The following is a 20,016-nucleotide window of genomic DNA, read 5'->3' on the forward strand; positions in this document are numbered from 1 at the left end:
TAGGTGCTTCATGGCTTCATGTAAAAAATTATGAAGGACTACCTGAAAAAGTACCTGTGCAGATACTTTCCAATATTAGCCTCTTAGTTTTTAGTGGTGCGCTACTACATTTTTGATGAAGCCAAATGGGAAGATCCTCTGCAAACATTAATCTGTGGTACTCCTTTTTCTAATAGGGAAGTAAGGGATGAAACAATGAGTGTGTACAGAGCACACATGTACTAGGAAAATGCTTTTGGACTGCTGAGTTTATACAGTGTCCTTATGTATGTCCTCTGCTGTGCTAAGAGCTGGACGGCATATGTGCCTTTTGTATAGGTTGTTGACCGTTGCCAGCAGTCCTTTGTTCTCACCCTCCCTCTTTCATTAAACTTCTGTATCTGCTGGTCTTTTATACCCAGTGTGCCTTCTGTGTCAGTTTCCCCATGATGGACTCCTTTCTGAATCTTTAGACTCTTCACTGATTGTCTACATTTCTTTCCTCTTTTCTTTTTACAACTATTCTTCCAACAGACTTTTGCTCTCCTAAAAATTCCAGCCTAGGGTGCTGAAGAATGGATTCTTCTCATTAACCTGTGTGCTGAAGAGTGGAATCTGCTTCACTGTCAGTATCAGGAGGTTGCTGCTGGATTGTGAGGAGGACTGGCAAACCGATAAAATCTTAGGTGGTGAATGTTTCCTTCTGCAGGATCGATCAAGGTCAACAGCTGAATTTTGGAGAAGCAGCAAAGTAGGCAGTGATCCTGAACAAACTGGAAAAATACTAACCCTGATGAATCTTCCTCTAAAGTCTTTGTGCCATAGTCCTGGGCAGCAGTGGATGAGACAGCTGCAGGAAGAGTATGAGTGGAGTTTCATTATGGGGAAGAATTTGTGTCCATGGACCACAGACAGAATTTTAAGTTTTAAAACATCCAGAGTGCAGTGTGGCAGGAGAAGGCACCCTGTGCTGACTGTCAGGGCCTCTATTTTCCATGGCTATGAGTAGTGCCTGCTCTGCAGTTAGGTCACATAGGCTTTTTCATGTTCGTTAGTTCCTTGTGAACATGCTGCATCATGTTTGTGTCTGTGGCTGTTTTTCTCCTATCGCCACTTCTGTTTCTGCCTAAAACTTCTGGTCTCTCTTGACTTTTCATCATCCTAGTATCTGCTTTCCCCTTCCCATGGAATACATGGGTCATGTTTATGCTCTTGCAGAGTTTCATTGACTCAGTGCAGTTCTTTACCACAGCTTTGCTGGAGGTTTTACATCCATTTGTATTTTCAGCCTGTGCCTAAAGTTGAGTGCATTCCTCACAGGTGTATTCTCTGAGGTGGAGCATCAGAGCGCTAGGGCAGGGATTCTGAGCCACATACAGGCTTACAGGACTCAATCTGTGAATGTGATTTTTATATGGCACAGGCATTCCAAGGATCTCTTTGCCAGGTGTTTTCTGTGTGGAAGAGGGTGGTTCTTGGCTGCTTGGACTATACTAAGGGGCAGAGAGTGTGAGTGGTGCTTGATGGCTCACTGCGAGACTTGACATTGCAGAAACTGAATAGGTTGCTTCAGCCAAAGGCAGAAAGAAAGCTGGATGGCTTCTGCGGTGGGCTGAGAAGGAAGAAGGCGGGACAGCATCAAGACAGAGCTCTTTTAAGTATGGAGAGGGAAAGTGCTGCTTTGGAACAGCACTTTCTGATCTGCAAGGGTCTGTCAGCTGTTCTGCCTCTTCAGTTTTTAACAGGTCTTTGATTCCTGTGTCACGGCAGCAGCTAACCTGGCATTAACATAATTTCCTGCCATCCATATGCTCTTTGCCATCTCCGTCCTCTTGTCCTTTCTCCCAGATGTTGTAGTGTTTCCACTTCTCTGTCACATTTTCTCCTAGAAAGCCAGTCAAGCTGAGACCTGCGAGGTTTATTGAGTTGTATTGTGACAGCTCTCACAGACATGTGAAAAGGTTAGAAAGAGTACTGAAGGTAGGGGAATTCATAACATTGCCATGTTTGTCTGAAAATGATGGCAGATAACCGACACAGGGTAAGTGAGTTGCAGTCTAAAAGGCTGAGACAGGTTTTCAGAGTCTCTTAATTCATGTTCATTGTGTGTTGGTTGCTACAGTGCAAAAGGCAGTGTAATTACATATAATCACATTTCCTCATACCCCAGTGACTCATAACTGTTTAGTATGGTCATATCCCTAGGCAGTGAAGGCAAGCATAACATTTGAAACAAACGCGCTATCCTAAGTGTGCCTAACACTGGGCTGAGCATGCTGCTGGAAACAAACAAGTTCTTGGTGTTCTAGCCTGCAAAGAGCTCTCCTGCGCCTTGTAAAGGTTGTGCAGGTAACATAGATACTGAGTAGATATTGAGAATGTTTTTTATTCCCTCCAAACTTTTTTTTTTTTTTAACTACATGATACTATTTTACAGTCAGGCAACTAGACAGAATCAGAGAAACATCCAGGTTTGAAAGGACCCTCAGGAGCACAAAGTCCATCCTGTAACCCTACTCTACAAGATTCACCTTAAACCATGTCATTAAACACCACATCCAAACAACCCTTAAACACATCCAGGGTTTGAGACTCTACTACCTCCCTGGGCAGCTCATTTCAGTGCCTGACCACTCTCTCTGTGAAAAACTGTTTACTAATGTCCAATCTAAACCTACCCAGTCTCAGCTTGAGGCCATTCCCCCTTGTTCTGTGTCCAATTACCTGTGACAAGAGACCAGCAGCAGCCTCTCCATAATGTCCCTTCAGATAGCTGTAGACAGCAACGAGTGTCTTCTTTTTCAAAGTAAACGGTCCCAGCTCCCTCAGTTGCTCCTCGTAAGATTTATTCTCTTATATTGCGGTGCCCAAAACTGAACACAGTACTTTAGGTGTAGTGTCACCAAAGCCGAGTACAAGAGGACAATCACTTGCCTACTCCTACTGGCCACAGCATTTTTAATACAAGCCAGGATGTTGTTGGCTTTCTTGGCTACCTGGGCACACTGCTGGCTCATATTCAGCTGCCCCAGATCCCTTTCTGCCAGGCAGCTCTCCAGCCACACTGCCCCAAGCCTGTTAGCATTGCTTGGGGTTGTTGTGACCCAGGTGCAGGACTTGGCATTTGGCCTTGTTGAAACTCATCCCATTAATGTTGATCCATTGATCTCGCCTATCCAAGTCCCGTTGAAGAGCCTCTCTGCCCTTATTTAAATCAACCCTGCCAGCTAACTTGGTGTCATCTGCAAACTTACTGATGGCACTCTCTATACCTGAATCGAGGTTGTCAATAAAGATGTTAAAAAGAAGTCTCAACACAGATCCCTGACACGCATCCCATTTCAACACAGTCTGTGCTGGAAATGGGATTAAACTAGGCATTCTACATCCATGTGTGAGTATGGCTTTGAGGCCTGGCTTCGACTATTCTGTGCTCTATTACCTTCCATGACATGCATCAAGGGTACACAGGGATGTGCTCCAGAGATACATAATTTATCACATTTTGCTGACTCACTTTTTGACTCCCACAGCATTAGCTGAGGTTTGGCTTTATCATTTTTTAAAATTCGAATAAAAATTGTGAGACTGTTCTCATGGACTTTAGACCAAAAAGTAGGGAATGTTTTCCTGAACACATCTGAGACTTAACCAGTAATTTATTTTGACATTTCATTGGAGCAAAACTCAATTTCTCAACCATTTTTTTAGCTGTTGGACTACATAGTTGTACCTCAAAACACTGTGTTAGTCTAATCTAAGTCTAAATGATGATATCTTCAGAGTATGTGAATAAGCCTAAAATATTGCATTCATTTTGCATTGACTGTGCTATATTAAATATTACTGTATCAATTATAGACGTAATACCATTGAGAAAATATATTAATTCTGATACATCCTGGACTGCATTGGTCTGTCAAAGTTAGTAAGGTCAACCTGTCTGCAGTTCCTACCACTTCTTTGAACTTTCTCCCTGACAAATATACTGATATTAATTTCCCAAACTAGAACACCGATGTCTGTCTGAGTTCATCTAAAATGCTAGTCAAGATATCTGCAGGACTGGTTATGACCTGAGGGGTGGTTGTAGCCAGGAGGAGGTTGCTCTCTTCTCTCAGGTGGCCAGCGCCAGAACGAGAGGACACAGTCTCAAGCTGCACCAGGGAAAATTTAGGCTTGAAGTGAGGAGAAAGTTCTTCACTGAGAGAGTCATTGGACACTGGAATGGGCTGCCCGGGGAGGTGGTGGAGTCACCATCCCTGGAGCTGTTCAAGGCAGGATTGGACGTGGCACTTGGTGCCATGGTCTAGCCTTGATCTCTGTGGTAAAGGGTTGGACTTGATGATCTATGAGGTCTCTTCCAACCTTGGTGATATTGTGATACTGTGATTCTTCTTAGTATCATTGAGATGCTTCTAAGGATGAGTTTTTGTAGATTGTATAAGAGCATGCTCTGTGTGTGCCTCTTTCCTGGATTCTGATGAGAGATAGTTAAAATGTTTTTATTTATATTAAAAATTACAGCTATTGTTATGGTTTAAACGAGTCTGTCTGATGTGCCAAAAAAGGTGTCTGTACGTACATGAATTCAGGAAGCTTTTAAATTACTGTTTTATAAATCTGATTTCAGTTTTATTTTTTTTAGGCAAGTTTTACCGATTAACCTTGCCAACATATTTTCTGGGGAAGGTAGGAGAGGGCAGTGGTAGTGGTGAAGAATGGTAGGATGGGAGAGTAGGTAGGGTGTTGCATTGTCACTTTTCAGAACCTTTTGCTGTATTGCATGTAGTGTAGAAACTGTAACAGGAAACACTGGGCTTCAAGTATAAGAATCATGAATGACTGTCATTAATAATTTTTTGTTTTCAAAGGCATGCAGCATTATTCTACCCTTCACAGAATCACAGAATCATAGAATCAGCCAGGTTGGAAGAGACCTCCAAGATCATCCAGTCTAACCTAGCACCCATCCCTGTCCAATCAACTAGACCATGGCACTAAGTGCCTCATCCAGGCTTTTCTTGAACACCTCCAGGGATGATGGCTTCACCACCTCCCTGGGCAGCCCATTCCAATGGCAAATCACTCTCTCTGGCAAGAACTTCTTCCTAACATCTACCCTATACCTCCCTCGGTACAACTTGAGACTGTGTCTCTTTGTTCTATTGCTGGTTGCCTGGCAGAAGAGACCAACCCCCACCTGGCTACAGCCTCCCTTCAGGTAGTTGTAGAGAGCAATGAGGTCACTGTTGGGCCTCCTCTTCTCCAGGCTAAACAACCCCAGCTCATAGGGTTTGTGTTCCAGGCCTCTCAACAGCTTCGTAACACTTCTCTGTACATGTTCCAGCATCTCAACATCTCTCTTGAATTGAGGGGCCCAGAACTGGACACAGTACTCAACGTGTGGCCTGACCAGTGTTGAGTCAGGCCTGAAACAACCTGGGGACGAATAACCTCCCTTGTCCTACTGGCCATGCTGTTCCTGATGCAGGCCAGGATGCCATTGGCTCTCTTGGCCACCTGGGCTCACTGCTGGCTCATCTTCAGTCTACCATCTACCAATACCCCCAGGTCCCTTTCTTCCTGACTGCTCTCCAGCCACTCAGTCCCCAGCCTGTAGCAATGCTTGGGGTTGTTGTGGTGAAACGATAGAACCCTGCACTTGGCTTTGTTAAATCTCATCCCAGTGGCCTCTGTCTACCCATCCAGCCTGAACTTACTAGAACTTCTAGAGGTTCTGCTGTAGTGCCACATTTAAGGTTTGACTACTTGGTGAGATGGATCAGCTGAAGATCTAATGAGAACAATCAGCCGATTTGCAAATTTGACATGATCTATGGAATAAGTATTTACCTGTCTGGGGTTATTTTCTTTAGAGAAGGGAAAACTGAAGTGTGACAGTCCTCAACTGTGTGAAACATTTGTTGCCAGTACGAAGTCAGAGTGTTTTTTTATGTTATTGGGGTGTGAAACAAGACATAGTATGTTTAAATTTGAACAAAAGGGATTAATTTTAGACACCATAGGTACAATTACTGCCTCTGAACAGCAAAGCAGAAGAGTACTTGGGATTGTTGTGGCATCACTATCAGCTTTTAAGAACTGGAGTGATAGGGTAATGTAAGTGTGATGGACTTCCCTTAGGGAAGAAAATTATTTTTTTACTTCCTTCTAGTTCTTTTTAAAAGATATCATTACTTTAATGGGATTAAGTGACAAAAGTTTCTGCTGAAAGGTGATGACATATCATGAGTATCTGCTTTCATGGAAGAAAATCTTATCCCATTAACAGTCAACATTATTCATTTGTGCTTTTCTGTAATGACAGAACTCCACATGGAAATGTGTATTTGGCTTTACGTAAGCATAGCATAAATTAAAGAAACCCAACAATCTTCAAAGTTCTAATTTTTTTTCACTGAAAGAATAACTGCTGTAGTTCTGCTGCTCACCTCCTCTGAGAGAGCTTGCCTGCTCCTGTTTGTATGATGACTAGAAAGAACCAAGAGGTGTGTTTGAAAACAAAATTCAGACATACATGTCGTAATCTTACAAAGATGTTGCTGGCATATATGCATTTGTGTGCATGATGGTGTCTTAAAAAGGGTCATTCATCTATCAATCATCAGCCAAAACAGAGCTGAAAAACACTCTAGGTACATATTAGTTGTCAATAGAGAGGTGTTGGAAGAAGGGCTTCAAGTTGGATTAAAGAAATTATTTTTTTAATTTGTGCTTTAACTTCTTGAAGGTACTCAGTTACCATCATAACCTCTCAAAAATATTCAACAGAAGGTTTTTTCATGTTCTCAATAAATTTCTTTTGAAAGTAGAGTAAATACTGTAAAGTTAACTGATGTAAATTACCACTGAAATACAGCTTAAAGGCCAAAAAATCAGGGGCTGATTAAGAACCTGGGTCTAGGTTATCCCTGCATAACCTGACTCTTTAGTTAAAAAAAAACCCTGACCAATCGAACAAAAAATCCCATTGCTTAAACCCATGTAGTGTAGAAGTCTTCACTAGAAGTCTAGTGAAGAAGTAGATGTATTTGTACAACTAATTCTTTTGATGATGTTTCTTTTATACTGCAGGACAGTTACAGATTGAGACCGTAATTAGTATTAAAGCTTGATTTCTCAAGCTTCTTAGAGTTTTGATACTATCTTGATGTCTATTAACAAGAGACTTAGTTGAGCTATTTTTATTGCTTTGTAATTTCATATTGGGATTTTTTTTTATTCCTATAGTATACAGAATATGGTAGGAGATTGTCTAAATCTGAAGTAGCTACTTGGGATTTTTTCAAAAAGGAAAAAAAGAGTTGACAAAAGGTGTGCCATTGTATTGGCTGAGCTCTTCTTTTATACAGAGTACTATTTTTAAGCTTGCACAGGCAAGTGAAAAAACCATGTTGCCAAATAAAGAGAAATGAGAGATGGGGGGAATATCAGGAAAACTACATAAATGTATTGTGTTAGATGGAAACTCTTGATGTTTGTTTGGTTGTTTTTTATTTTTATGTGTTTGTTTTCAGTATTGCTGTCATCTGTAATAAAACTCCAAAAGAGAATAGAAAGTTTCTCTCTTTTATTTTTTGGACAGATACCTTAACTATTTTTAATCTATTTTCTGCACTGTCAGTGTTGCAGGACCAAACAGCATCAGTCCCACTTTAATTTTCAGTCATCTGTTCCTGTGTATGAGGAGACTATTCTCTCTGCAGGGAATATTCTAGAACTGCCTGCTGAAACTCACTGGAAGCAAGTGAAGTTGGGGAGATTTTGTCAGGTGTATATTGTTGATTCATGTGTTTGCAATGTTTTAGGATCAGTGTTTTTTAATTAAAATGTTTAATTTGACTACCAGTTGCTGAGATAACTTATCAGTGGTCTACGCATCAGTTCTGTTATTTATAATGGTAATTAACATTGCTAACAAACAAATTATTTTGATCTATTCCTTTGTTTAGAATGGTATATAAACAATACAGTAGATCTATCAGCTGAACACACAACTCATTTATAAAAAGTTTTTTAAAATACATTTTAATTTAACAGACAGCATTTTAAAACTGCGTTTTAGAAACAATTCTCTTGCAGAATAGTAAAAATCACAGCTCCATGTAGGCTCTGGTGAAGTGTTTTGCAAGAACACTTGGGCTTTTACGATGTATTCCAGTGACACGTTAATAAAATACATTGTTGCAAATTGCTTACCAATGTCAATATTTATGGTTATGCCTATAAATGTCAATAGATTTATGGTGTTGAGATGTATAGAACTTAGGACAAGAAGGGGTCATCTACTATGTCTTTTGGTCATGGAGCAGCAAACACAGAAAACCAAGGAATATGAATGTTCTACCAAAGACTAACTGCTGCCCTGCAGTGACAAGGAATTTATTTTTTCCATGCCCTGCAAAGCCTGTTGTGGTAACTGAGCTTCCAAGTACAAGCAAATGCAAACACCTTGCACCATCCTCTCCATCTTCTGCTTTCCCCAGTGAAGCAAACTGAAGGCACTCCTGTTCCTCATATAATCTGACCAAGATGAAAAATTCAGTGCTGTTGCAAACCAGGCAGTCATTTTGGGTCTGAGCATATGTGCAGAACATCAGACAGAGATCTAAGGAAAAGGATTCCTTGACAGTGGCCTTTTCTGAAGGAAGTATGTGGTAAATAACAAGACAAGATGGAAATAAACTGGCCAGTTACACATCTATAACCATACTTTTTGATACTTTCCAGCAAAATAGCTGAAGCATTAGCTTTTTTACACACATTGCTACGGTCAGTTGGTTAACTTCAGCCAGTGGTAACAAAAGGGTACATCCATATTTTCACACATCTGTCCAGTCATATATATATATATATATATATATATATATATATATATATATATAGGAGTCTCACCTTTTTAAAGAAAACAACAACTGTTTTATATAGAAAATGTAGACAAAAGCATTTATTTCTGTCATTGTGATTTTTTTTTTGTTGGAAGATGTTCTTAGGACTCTGTCAGGGGTTGAGTTGAATCTGCTGATGATATTCAATACTGTGCTGCTGTCATGCCAGCTTCAAAGTGAAAAGTGCTGGCTGGAGCCATGTATTGTAGGGCTTGACAGTCAGATAGTAATGTGAGAGACTTCTTGTTCTGGTTGCTGCTTTCAATTTCTGGGGCTTGGGATGTTGGTCTTTTCTGCTGGGTTAGCGTGGGACAGAATGGGTGGGGATAAGTTGCTGGCATCTGCTCCACTTAAACCTTTTGCTGTGCTCTTTCTGCAAATAGGCTAATTGTGCATTGTATTACCTAATTTTTCTCATTAAAGCACTTTATCTCAACCTGGAGGTTTTTCTTGTGCTACTTTCCCTTCCATCTGTGTGGAGAGAAAGGGGTTTAGAGACTGTTAACCCATTATTGTCTCACAAAGTAGAATTACAGATGCAGTATGAAGGCTGCAGTGAAGAAAACTCATTCTGTCTCCAAGTTTTATTTTTTCTCCTCGGGAGGAAGAAGAGGCTGGAGACTGAGTAGTAAGTGTTGAGTGATAGGAAGGTGATGGCATCATGATTTCCACTTTCAAAAACATGTTATAGAAGTTTTACAATCTAATAATTGAAAAAATGAGTAAAGATAAAATGCACTAAATAAATAGTCATTCTGAAATTGTTTGCCCCATGCTAGAGTTTGAAATATGTTAAAATAAGCATTAGTAAATTCAAGCCTTTTCACTGTTATCTCCAAAACATAGTATACAGATAAATCTCATGTGTCTATAAGATAATTGGTGTTGCCCTAAATTTCAGGATAATAAACCGTACCAACAGAAAATCAGGGAGAAATTATGACTGACTTCATGCTGGCATTACAGTTTTGGGTATTTGTGTATTTACTGTCTTCTGATGACTGTTTTTTAAACCAAGACACTTCTTCTGGTGTTACAAGTTTGAAAACATGAATGCTGTATGCCTACATAAGCATTGCTAAGCAGATCATGTTTGCTGGAAGTGCATAATTGTCTGAACTGGTGAGCTAAGCAGATTGGATGATAGAAATTCAGATTAAATGATGCTTGATTTAAAGACTGGCAAAGAAAGAAGATGTCATTTTCTTTGAGAGTTTATTACTTTTGGAAAATTATTAGCCAAGAGTGTATGCAGAAGCAAAAGATGCACTTGTCTATGATCTCTGTGTAATTGCTGTTAAATGTTAAAAATTACAGAATTGTGTGTTACCATCATTTAAAGGAGAAAGGAACCACATTCAAACAGCTATAGAAGAAGGGGGCCTTGAAAACACAGAGTATTAAACTGTTTAACTGTGATATGAAGTAAAACAGATGATGTTCAAGGGAAGTTGTCAATAACTTAAGTCCTGCTTGACATACTAGTTTTTCTCATGGAGTAACATTTTCCTTCTTTTGTCATCTCCCTCAGCATTACTTATCCTTTGGTTTGTCTGCTACTTTTCTATACTGCATGGTGAAGAAGAGTGTGATGTACAAACCTGAAAACGGCTGCAGGGTTCTTTTTTGTTGAGTTGAACTTTTTTTTTCAGTTGTAAGTACCACGCACTTCCATTATATCTGGTACCAAGAGTGAATATTTCTGATCTCTGTCATATTCTTAATAGAGTTATCCTTCTGATTAAACAAAGCTAAGTTTTCAACAGCAAAGAATGCAGTTTCTTCCAGTAGTCCTAATACAACAAAGCCCTGAGGTGAACATTCAAGAATTTTAGCCTGCAGGTGCAGCTTAAAACCTTAAAAGTGATAAATTAAATCTTTCACTTACCACAGATACTGCAGTATTTGTGCTAATTTAACCTTTTAGGATAATAATGCTATGCTAAACTAATGGCAGTCATTTGTCAATGAAGTAGCACTCATGCCTGACACCTCTTCCAAGGATGATGCCAAAGATGAAGAAAATGCTTAAATCACTGCCTTTGAGACAGTGACCTTGCAGTAGTCTTTGCAGGTATAATGAATGTTGTTTATCTGGGGAATAAACTGCAGTTACTTTAAATGAATGAGTTTTATCTTTTGCGGTGTCATGAGTCTGCTTTTGAGCTTCCATTGCTTCCTCAACTATTTGTTGGTAGGATGATATTTAAGCAGTTTGACATAAAGAGCAAACAAATGTTTTGATCGAATGGAAGTCATCTTTCACTTGCAAGGCTTCATGACATTAAATTGCTGCTATTTTTGCCCCTAGATATATGAAGGAATTCCCATTTACTTCTGCAAAAACTGAAGGCTGCAGTGGTGGGCAGAATTTTATCTCCTGCTATGTATTTACCTTTCATTTTCAATTTTGCCTGTCTGGATCAGGCAAAATACATTGAAGGAGAATTTTCAAAATCAGCCTGTAGTTCAATCTCATGTTAGAGTTAAGTTAGTTAAAGTGACATAAAGTGACTCTCTGAGTTAGCTCAGAAAAGTGGTTCATTTTTCACAGTCAGAATAGCTTTTACATACAGTTGCTTATGTTTAAAATGCTGTGCCCAGCAGTCCTTTAGACAAGCTGATAGTCTTGTCCTTCTGCAGGTAAAATGTGCCCACTCCCCAGTTGTAGTGCTTCACACTTAAACGGTGTTTATTAATAGACTGTTCTTCTGCATGTTTTTCATTGTTACACTGCTTCAAAAACAATCACCCCCCCGCCTTGATTGTAGACCTGTCTTTTCTGTTCACCCCCTGTATTAAAACTTGTGGAAGTAGAGTGTGAAATTAGTATTTTGCTTTCAAAGGAAGCACATCTTTCCCTACTGAGCTTATTCTTTTGCTGGTTTTATGTATGCAATTCATAGTTGTGTCCTTACTCAGCAGAGCTGGTTGTCTTCCTAGGAGTTTTTACAGTGTCTTGTACTCTCTGTGCCTTCAGTGAAAATTTTACAGCTTTACGCAACAAACATTTAGTATTGTGGTGTAATGTGTGTGTGCATATATATAAATAAACAGGATGAGGCACCTAACTAAAAGTTAGTATGCATGAAGTCAAGTCCTTGGAACAGGATAAAAAACTTTCATAAATGTGTATGTGTGTGGTGTGCATACAGTCCAAATTTACCTGCTGAAATTTTCTGTCTTATCAGAAACTTCCTAATTTTCAGCAACCAAAGAAGTCTTTTTTGCAAAAGAGATTTTTGTCAGAATAATTTTAACAGAACAACAGCTTGGTTTTAGAGTTGTTGAGCAGCTGAAATAGAGACCTCCCTGCTCTTGGTAACGAGGGCAGCTGCAGTGAACCTGTGACTGCAGGTGACTTCTCTTGTGTTAAATTTCTTTTCTTCGGTGATTATCTTTGAAGTTAATAATTAAAAATTTTGTAAGTGTGCAGATTTGGGAGTTACACACACACATCACCACCCCCCCCACCATGGCTAGTAATTCACCAGACTAACTCAAGATGGAAGCTGTATTTATAGTGTGGCACAGTTTACAAGCATATATATATGGAATATATACAGATATTTACAACTATATACAGTAATATACAAGTTAAAAATAATACAGATACAAAACTTCTCCTGACCAGCAGAGCTGCCCAGGAGGGATTTAAAGCCAACTCTCCTCCTTCCTTCTTCTTTCCAACCCCCCTTCCTTATCTCAGAATCCCCTTTACATGCAAGGTGAGCTTCAAAAGGTTGGCAAGAGGTGTTAGAAGGAGAAAGATAAGATCAAGTTATGCAGGTTTGGGCAGAGATAGCGAAGTAGGCAGCAGCCAGAGACTGACCTATCTTTGTTATTGTTTCTTGTTTATCCCTAAGCAAAAGCAACAGGTAATGTAGATATCACTATTATTTTTTCACAGCCAGTGATCTAATTTCTATCATTAAAATATTCTAATTAGCCTCCATCTAGCACAGTAGGCATAGAAAATTTCACTTAATAGCTGAAGTGTTTGAGCTGTTTGACTGTTAGATATTTGATTTTGTACTTTTTTCCTATTTGAGAATATAATTAAAAATATATATTTTGCTGTGTTCTGAGCAAAATTTGAAGAAAATGGCTTGGAAAACCCAATCAGAATTGGGCATCTAACTGATCCATGTGCTCTTGAAAAATCTGTGAATTCACCCTCTACGGTTTATGATCTTGAATTTAACCCATTAGATTTTATCCTTTCTCTTTCTTTTGGGATGCAAGAGATTTTGGAACTTCCTTTGAAAGATCACTTAGAGGATGTTTGGCTTGCTGGGGCTCTAGCTTAGCAATCAGAACCTCAACATATGCTATGTTTTAGAAATTGAATATATAGTTCTGTGTATCTCTCAATTTTGTTTTCAGTATCTGTAAATGAAGGCTGTAGGTAATACATAACTTAAAATAAGTCAAAATGGAAATATGTAGGAGAAAGAAAGAAAGAAGCAGTTATGGTTATTTTCTACTATGTGGTTTCCATAATTGGGAGGTTTCTCTCTGTCTCTGAAACCCACAGCTCTGTACCTGTGAACACATTTCTTTTAAAATTGAGCCAAGGACCCAAAAAAGCAGCACCTTTGTTTATTCACATATTTTGGCTAGTCTGTAGAGTTGTCTATGCCCAGAGCAGAGCCAGAACTTTGGCAAAAAATTAAAATTATATGGCAGACATACAGTATTGTGCAAGAGATACAAATGCAGAATTGCACAGGGAAAGTACGTGGGTGAGATAAAATATTCTAGCTCTTAAATTACTAAAAATAAGTACTTGCACAGTGTTTTGCTTTTTGTGGTGTTTTATAGAACAGAAAAAAAAAAAAATAATCCTCATCTCTGATGCAATATTTATTAAAAGGATAAACTCTGACTAAGAAAAAGTAGATGTAAAAAGGAATACGATTAAATGAAAATGAACGTCCTACACAGTGGCACTGATCTAAAACTGACTGTACACACTACTGTATCACTGGTTTACTTTTAAGTGAAGTTGCCTTTAAACCTGAAATTGATACACTTCTGTAATTTCTAGGTCTGAGTTATACCTTCTAATTAAAAAATAGAGGTTGTTTCTCTTTAAAATGCAAGTGTAATCACAACAGAATTACAACTTTTCCTTTTGCATCAACCTCAGCGTTACAAGAGTATGTTTGTTCTTCACATGCAATTAATTTTCCCTGTTAAAGGGGAAGCGCCTGTTTTTCGCTCAGCAGCTTGCGGTTCTATTGCTGCAGAAACTGCCTATTTACCGAGGAACAGGATAATGTGAGTTAAAGTGGCTAAATCCTGTTCGGCAGGATCAGAAGAGGGGCGTAAGTGTTTAAGAGGAACCGCTGTGAGAACAGAGGCTTTTTTTTTGGGGGGGGGGGGGGGTGTGTGTGTTGGTTTGTTGGTTGCTTTTTTCTGCATGGAGTGGCGGTGTACCGAGGGGGACCTCTCCTTCCTTGGAGGTGTAACGTGTGCGTCTGTGCGAGTGTGTGCTAGCTGCTGCGGAATACCGGCGCTGAATTACTTGACATGCACAACTGAAGGCGCTGTTCGTTCCACAAAATCAGCGTGGCGTGTGCTGCTGCTAACCTGAGAGAGGCAGCTGGCAGCTCTTTGTGACAGCTAGAGGTGGAAGGACCCAAACTTGCAGTCCTCCCCCCGCCCCCAAGAGATTGTTAGTCCATTCCTTTATAGTGGCTCATTTTGGCTCTCTGTCATCGCCAGAATGCAGCCAGTGAACGTGTGTCATGGTTACAATAGAGTGTGGTAACACGTAACAGCAATGAAAGCCCAGCGAGAAAGGCTACAAATTCCAGGGCTGACCTTGGAGTAAGTATTGCCTGTCTTTAATATTTTCATGGTTTCTGCATGATGCCGGCTTTCGTGCAACCAGGAGCTGTTTAGCATACGTTTGTGCTGACAGTCGGGGAGCACTGCAGCGCCAGGTTGAAGGAACACATTTTAAATGCATTGCAGTTGGTTTCAGCAAATGTGTGAGCCTGGAGCTGAGATATTGCAGTACATTCGGAAGGAAAGCATTTCTGTGTGTTTAAAGTTATTGATGCATGGAGCATCCTGTCAGCATGTAGGCAAGAATCTGTCAGTAGGCCATGCTGTCTTTCTCTCTAGCACTCTGCTACTGTTTGTTTATCCCAGTGCTGCCTTTTAGAAAGGCCCCTATCTATGCTGAATAATAGGGAGTACTTTGAGAGATGGAACCATTATAGAAATGCAGCTTTTGCAAGTACATCAGGTACGAGCTGCTTTTTACATAGGTAGCTACAGCAATGTACTGTGTTGACATTCTGGAGGATTCCTCATAGTCTCTGCAGTAAGTATGTTTACCTAATTTAGCAGTATTTTTACTTCATACTTGCTTAACACTGATTGAGTAATTTATGTGCTTTGAGCTATTGAAGAGTAACTTTATGAAAAGGTTTAATTTTAATATACAGTGTTAGTAAGTATAGTCTTTTGTTGATGAATGCCAGCATATATTTACCTAAGATTTGTTGATCAAAGCTAAATATTTATTTCTATACATGCATACTGACAGTTTATGTTGACATGTCAGGCATCTATGTATGCATGTTGTAGTCATCATGAGAACTTCCTAATTTTATCTAGGTAAATAGATACGGTTACGTCAGATCCTTTAGTATTTATTGGGACTTCCCCATTTTTACTGGGGAAAAAGCCCCGAATGCTGCAGATGCCTGCAGTAAAGTTACTTAGCTGTGAAAGGTATTATCTCTGACATCTGCCATGTTTTAAAGAGAGGGCTATAGGTAAGTGTGCAGCAAAGTAAATAATTTATTCTAATAATCACATGAAAGCGATAGACCACTTCATTCCAAGGAAGAAGCGTAGATGTGATATTGGGTTCACCAGAGCTATGTTTGTGAAATGTCAGAAATCCTGCATTTCAATCTGGCATTCTGTCGAGAGCAGCATGTGTTAGCTGTGAGCTGACTAAGCTCTAAATTTTTTTCTGAAGGGGAAAAAAAAAAAAAGGCATTGCTAATTTCACAGGAGTTTTGGAGGAGGGATCTTATCAGGGAGCTAATTAAAATAGTTTCCATTAATAATTGATAATTATACTCTTTTTGAGATTTGGAAATTTAAATATTTCTAAATCAATCTTCACTGAATTATGTAATCATCATATGAGAATAGCATCACTGACTGGAAAGGACAAAAAAAATTAATCATGTTACCTTTTTTTTTTCAGTGTGCATATATATTTTTGTAATATATTTATTTCTTGTGGCAACATGACATAATTGTACTTGCTTTGTCACGTTTTGACAATATTTGATACTGATAGAATTAATAACTATATTTTAAATTCAGCATTGATCAAATTTTTTGCTAAAATGTTGTCTGGATATATATTATTTTTTTCCATTTATTAGACCTTCTTTTTCCATCACACTGAACTACTTTCCAAGCTTAATTTATGTGTAGTGAAATTAAGTATCATATTTTGGTTCCTGGCACTTAATAATGCCTAAAGAGTCATTCTCTAGTGGTCTGTCAAAGTTGAATCAATGCAGACTTAAGTCATGTCTCCCAAATTCTTATTCTCAGTCATCTATAAAAGCACATATGTGGGGGAAAAAAACTCAGCTTACTCCTCTAAACATTCTTTGTATACTGATTCTCACAGATTTTCTTCCAATAAAGTTTAAACGTTGGGGCTGGAATTATGTTGCCTCTCTGAGAAATTAGTACAGTCTGTCTGCTTTATATTCATTATTTCACAAAGCTCTTTCAAAGAATATTAAAGATCCAAGAGGAAGCATTCTAAATTTAGTAAATGTCAGGATTAAGGCTGCCTGTCAGCCTCATGCATATACACTGTGATAATTTGTTTTAACAGGTTTTTGCATGTAATTTGTGGGTCTTAAAAAAGCATAGCTGAAAAGTAATTTCTGTGGAAGAATTAGATTGATGCTCCAGTGTCATCACTCAGTGGGAATTTATGGATCCATAGTAGAAGCACATCTGATACTGAATGCCCTGAGATTCTGCCTCATGACTGAGATTGATGTGTTACAATAATGAAAATGAGGACGAGTATGAGTAACTACTAGCATGTGTAGGACTTCCACCCGCTATGTGCCATCCACCAGAGGGAAGGGACATGTTTTGCCACTGGGTGTCACTAGGATTCATTCACAGCGAAGTGACTTGGGAATCTCATTCTGGGGTCTGAAGTTAGTACATGTTCATTTCATTCACTACCAGAACTGGTTTTTTCTCACTTTTCATTTTCACTGCTGTGGCTGTAGAAGGTTCCTTGCCCCTAGTCATTACTCCATAGCCTGTTGGCTGGCTCCTGCCAGTTCTCCTTCTACTTGAATTCTGTTTTAATCAGTGTCATTTTCTGAACTTGCTGGAGGTTGTTTGGTGGCTACATCACTTGCCTTCACCATTTCCCTTTCTGTGCAGCCCTAGAAACAGCAGTGTGAGCACTGATGGTGCAGCACAGGAGTTTCCCATCCTACAGTTAGAGAAGGCCATACTAGCAGATAAAAAAATAGGAGGATGTGCAAGCAAACAGACAGGGACAGACTCCTGTTTCTGATGCAGTAGACCTGCAGTGGTGAGTAAGAGGCAGTGCAGATAGAGCTTAGAAGAGCAAAGTAACTTTTTACAAGCCTATACTGATCGTATACAAACATGACCTTTCCAGTGGGTGACGTGGCAGGTCAGTGTAGTGCAAGAAAGTGCTCCAGTGAAGCAGCAGATATCTGAGACTGTTAACCTGTTCTCCACAGGCTTGCACAGGCTGAGTCATGTGAAACTAGGCTCAGTTTAGCTATTTTCAGAGTTTGCTCTCAATGAAGCTTATTAGCTTAGACATACTATTGTGCTAGCACAGCAAGACTGCAAATGAAATCAAGTTTGCTTATATCTAGCTGCTGGCTGCATTGGCAGCATGCACTTCTGTGCACCTGATCTGGGGATTATACAAACTCAGATGCTTGAACTTGCTCTAATGCAGTAGCCTTGTCAGAAAGTAACAACAAACTCACCCTTGCAGGACCCTGCCAATTTTTGTGTCCTCTCCAACACATGTCAAAAAAGAAAAGTTGTCCAAAAAAATGTCACATCAAATCTGGTTTGGAAGCAGTACTACTATTCCTGTGAAATATTCAGAAAAAACTGAATTGGGTACCCACTTTGAAAGGTTTTGATTGGAATGTTTTAAAGTCTGGCAAAGTGCCATGCAATTGAAAACAGTGGTTTCGAGCTAGAGCTAGTTGTGCCTAGCATATTGGCTGTCTGTATCTCCAACGGGGACAGGATAGGAGTGTCAAGTGTTACCAGACAGCGAGGATTTGGTGCATATCAGAGAAAAAACCTTTGCAAGGTGATCTGGAAAACATTCTCAGTTTGCTTCTGCTTCCACTTGGTCTGCACAGAAGCAGAGCTGTGTGGGTTTTTTTGGACAGATGAGTTACAATAGAGTTACAGGGACATGATAGGAAACGTGTTTGAAAGAAAAATAAAAAAAGCTTTCTTGGAAAATTTTATGTGGGGACAAATTTTATGTGGGGACTGCACAAGTGTACTTTAAAGAGCATCTGCTAAATCTATCAGTGGCCTACTGTTTTACTGTGAGACCTTTTGAACAGAGATGCACTTGAGGCAGTTCCTTGAAGTGACCTTTGAAGCCAAATGCTGTGGTTTATTCTATGATTCTATAAGTATGGTTATTCTGGATTAGTTGTTTATATCCATATTTGATTACTTCAATAAAGGACTTGATACTTTTGAGGGAACATTTCATAGTGAAATTGATGGAAATGGATGCTACCCAGCTAAAGCACTTTTAATTTTTACTGAGTGTGCAGGTGTTAGGCTCTAAAAATAAAATCTTCATTACAATTTCTTATTGCTGATGAAAACTTGTCATCCACTTTTGTTCTTATTTTTTTAAATCTGATTTGCGTATAAAAACTTAAAAAAAACCCAACAATTTGATAAGGTATTTAAAAAGAAAAAAATGTCTCTGTTACATATCCTGTTTCATACAGAATGTATGGAAGCCTGAAATAATTGCTTTCCCCGCCTCCCTCCCCTCTCCATCCCCCAGGTGGACTTTGAAAACACATACTGCTCCTGGAGGCAGTCATAACATAGTCAAGTAAATGTACCAGCACCATATTTCATATTTGTTTTTATTTAAATCAATTTCATCTTAAGTCAAAAACTGTGTGGCTACTGTCAATCACTTCATTCAGAAGGACCTTTCATAACTCCTACACTAAAACGTACAACTCTTGCTAAACCTTCTGTTCACTAGAGATGACATTATTTTAACTTGCAGTCTCACCCCAAGGAGCCTGAGCCCAACCCCAACAAGCCCCTGCAGTCCATGCAGTCCTCTGTTCGCTTTTCATTTTTGGAGGTAAGCAAGCAAACTTCCATTGTTGATGTTTTCTTCTGCATCCAAAACCTGACAATCAAAACCTATTTCAAAAGGAAAATTACAAGTTAAGGATGTCTCTGAGATCTGAAATACATTTTACTTGACCAGCTGTTGTTCTGAAGTTATCAATTTTATGGAAAAAAAGTAGGGCAGCCTACATTTTGAAACCTAGTGCAGAGACTCAAGATGTTGATGCATTGATCTGCATTGCTCTGGTTGTTTGCTTAGGAATATATCTTCTATTGGAATTTTGTTGTTTGTTTCCACTTACCATACCTCAGAAGTATCAAAAGTTTGTGGTGAGTTCAGACCTAAGGATGATTCATGCAACACATGGTTATTTGTTGCTTACCTGAGAGATGGTAGTATGCTTAGTGAGGTCAGATGTGAAGGGAATTGAGTATCCAAGATGCCCATCTATTTAGAATGATGTAGGTACTTTTGTAAGTCTATTGGTAGGACTGTTTCTTTAGAACTAGGAGGATTTAAAAACTTATTTCTAATATACTAATGTATTAGATTAGCCATAAGCAGCCACATACAATGTCCTCCTCATCTTTTTCCTGCTCATTTTGAAGAACTTTGGTACTTGTTGGAAAGGTAGTCATTTTTGTAAGAAAATCTTAATTTACTGAAAACTTCTATGCAACAGTACTTGCTGCTACAATAAAATTGTCA

General features: G+C 39.1%; 1 protein-coding gene across 8 annotated transcripts in view; it reads left to right on the forward strand.

Annotated features, from left to right (window-relative positions):
- The window catches only part of MAST4 (microtubule associated serine/threonine kinase family member 4), a 354,406-nt gene that overhangs the window by 194,298 nt on the left and 140,092 nt on the right, over positions 1-20,016 (forward strand). Inside the window, exons 1-2 of one of the 8 annotated variants that reach the window (XM_064140718.1) lie at positions 14,676-14,726; positions 19,237-19,317. The exons of 6 other annotated variants lie outside the window; for them this stretch is intronic. In XM_064140718.1, the coding sequence (XP_063996788.1) occupies positions 14,680-14,726; positions 19,237-19,317 (128 nt within the window). In that variant the 5' untranslated portion in view covers positions 14,676-14,679. Of the gene's footprint in view, positions 1-14,647; positions 14,727-19,236; positions 19,318-20,016 lie in introns of those variants that run through there. One more of the 8 variants, XM_064140723.1, reaches the window with a different exon arrangement.

The sequence above is a fragment of the Pogoniulus pusillus genome, chromosome Z, assembly GCF_015220805.1.
Source record: "Pogoniulus pusillus isolate bPogPus1 chromosome Z, bPogPus1.pri, whole genome shotgun sequence".
Classification (NCBI taxonomy): Eukaryota; Metazoa; Chordata; class Aves; order Piciformes; family Lybiidae; genus Pogoniulus; species Pogoniulus pusillus.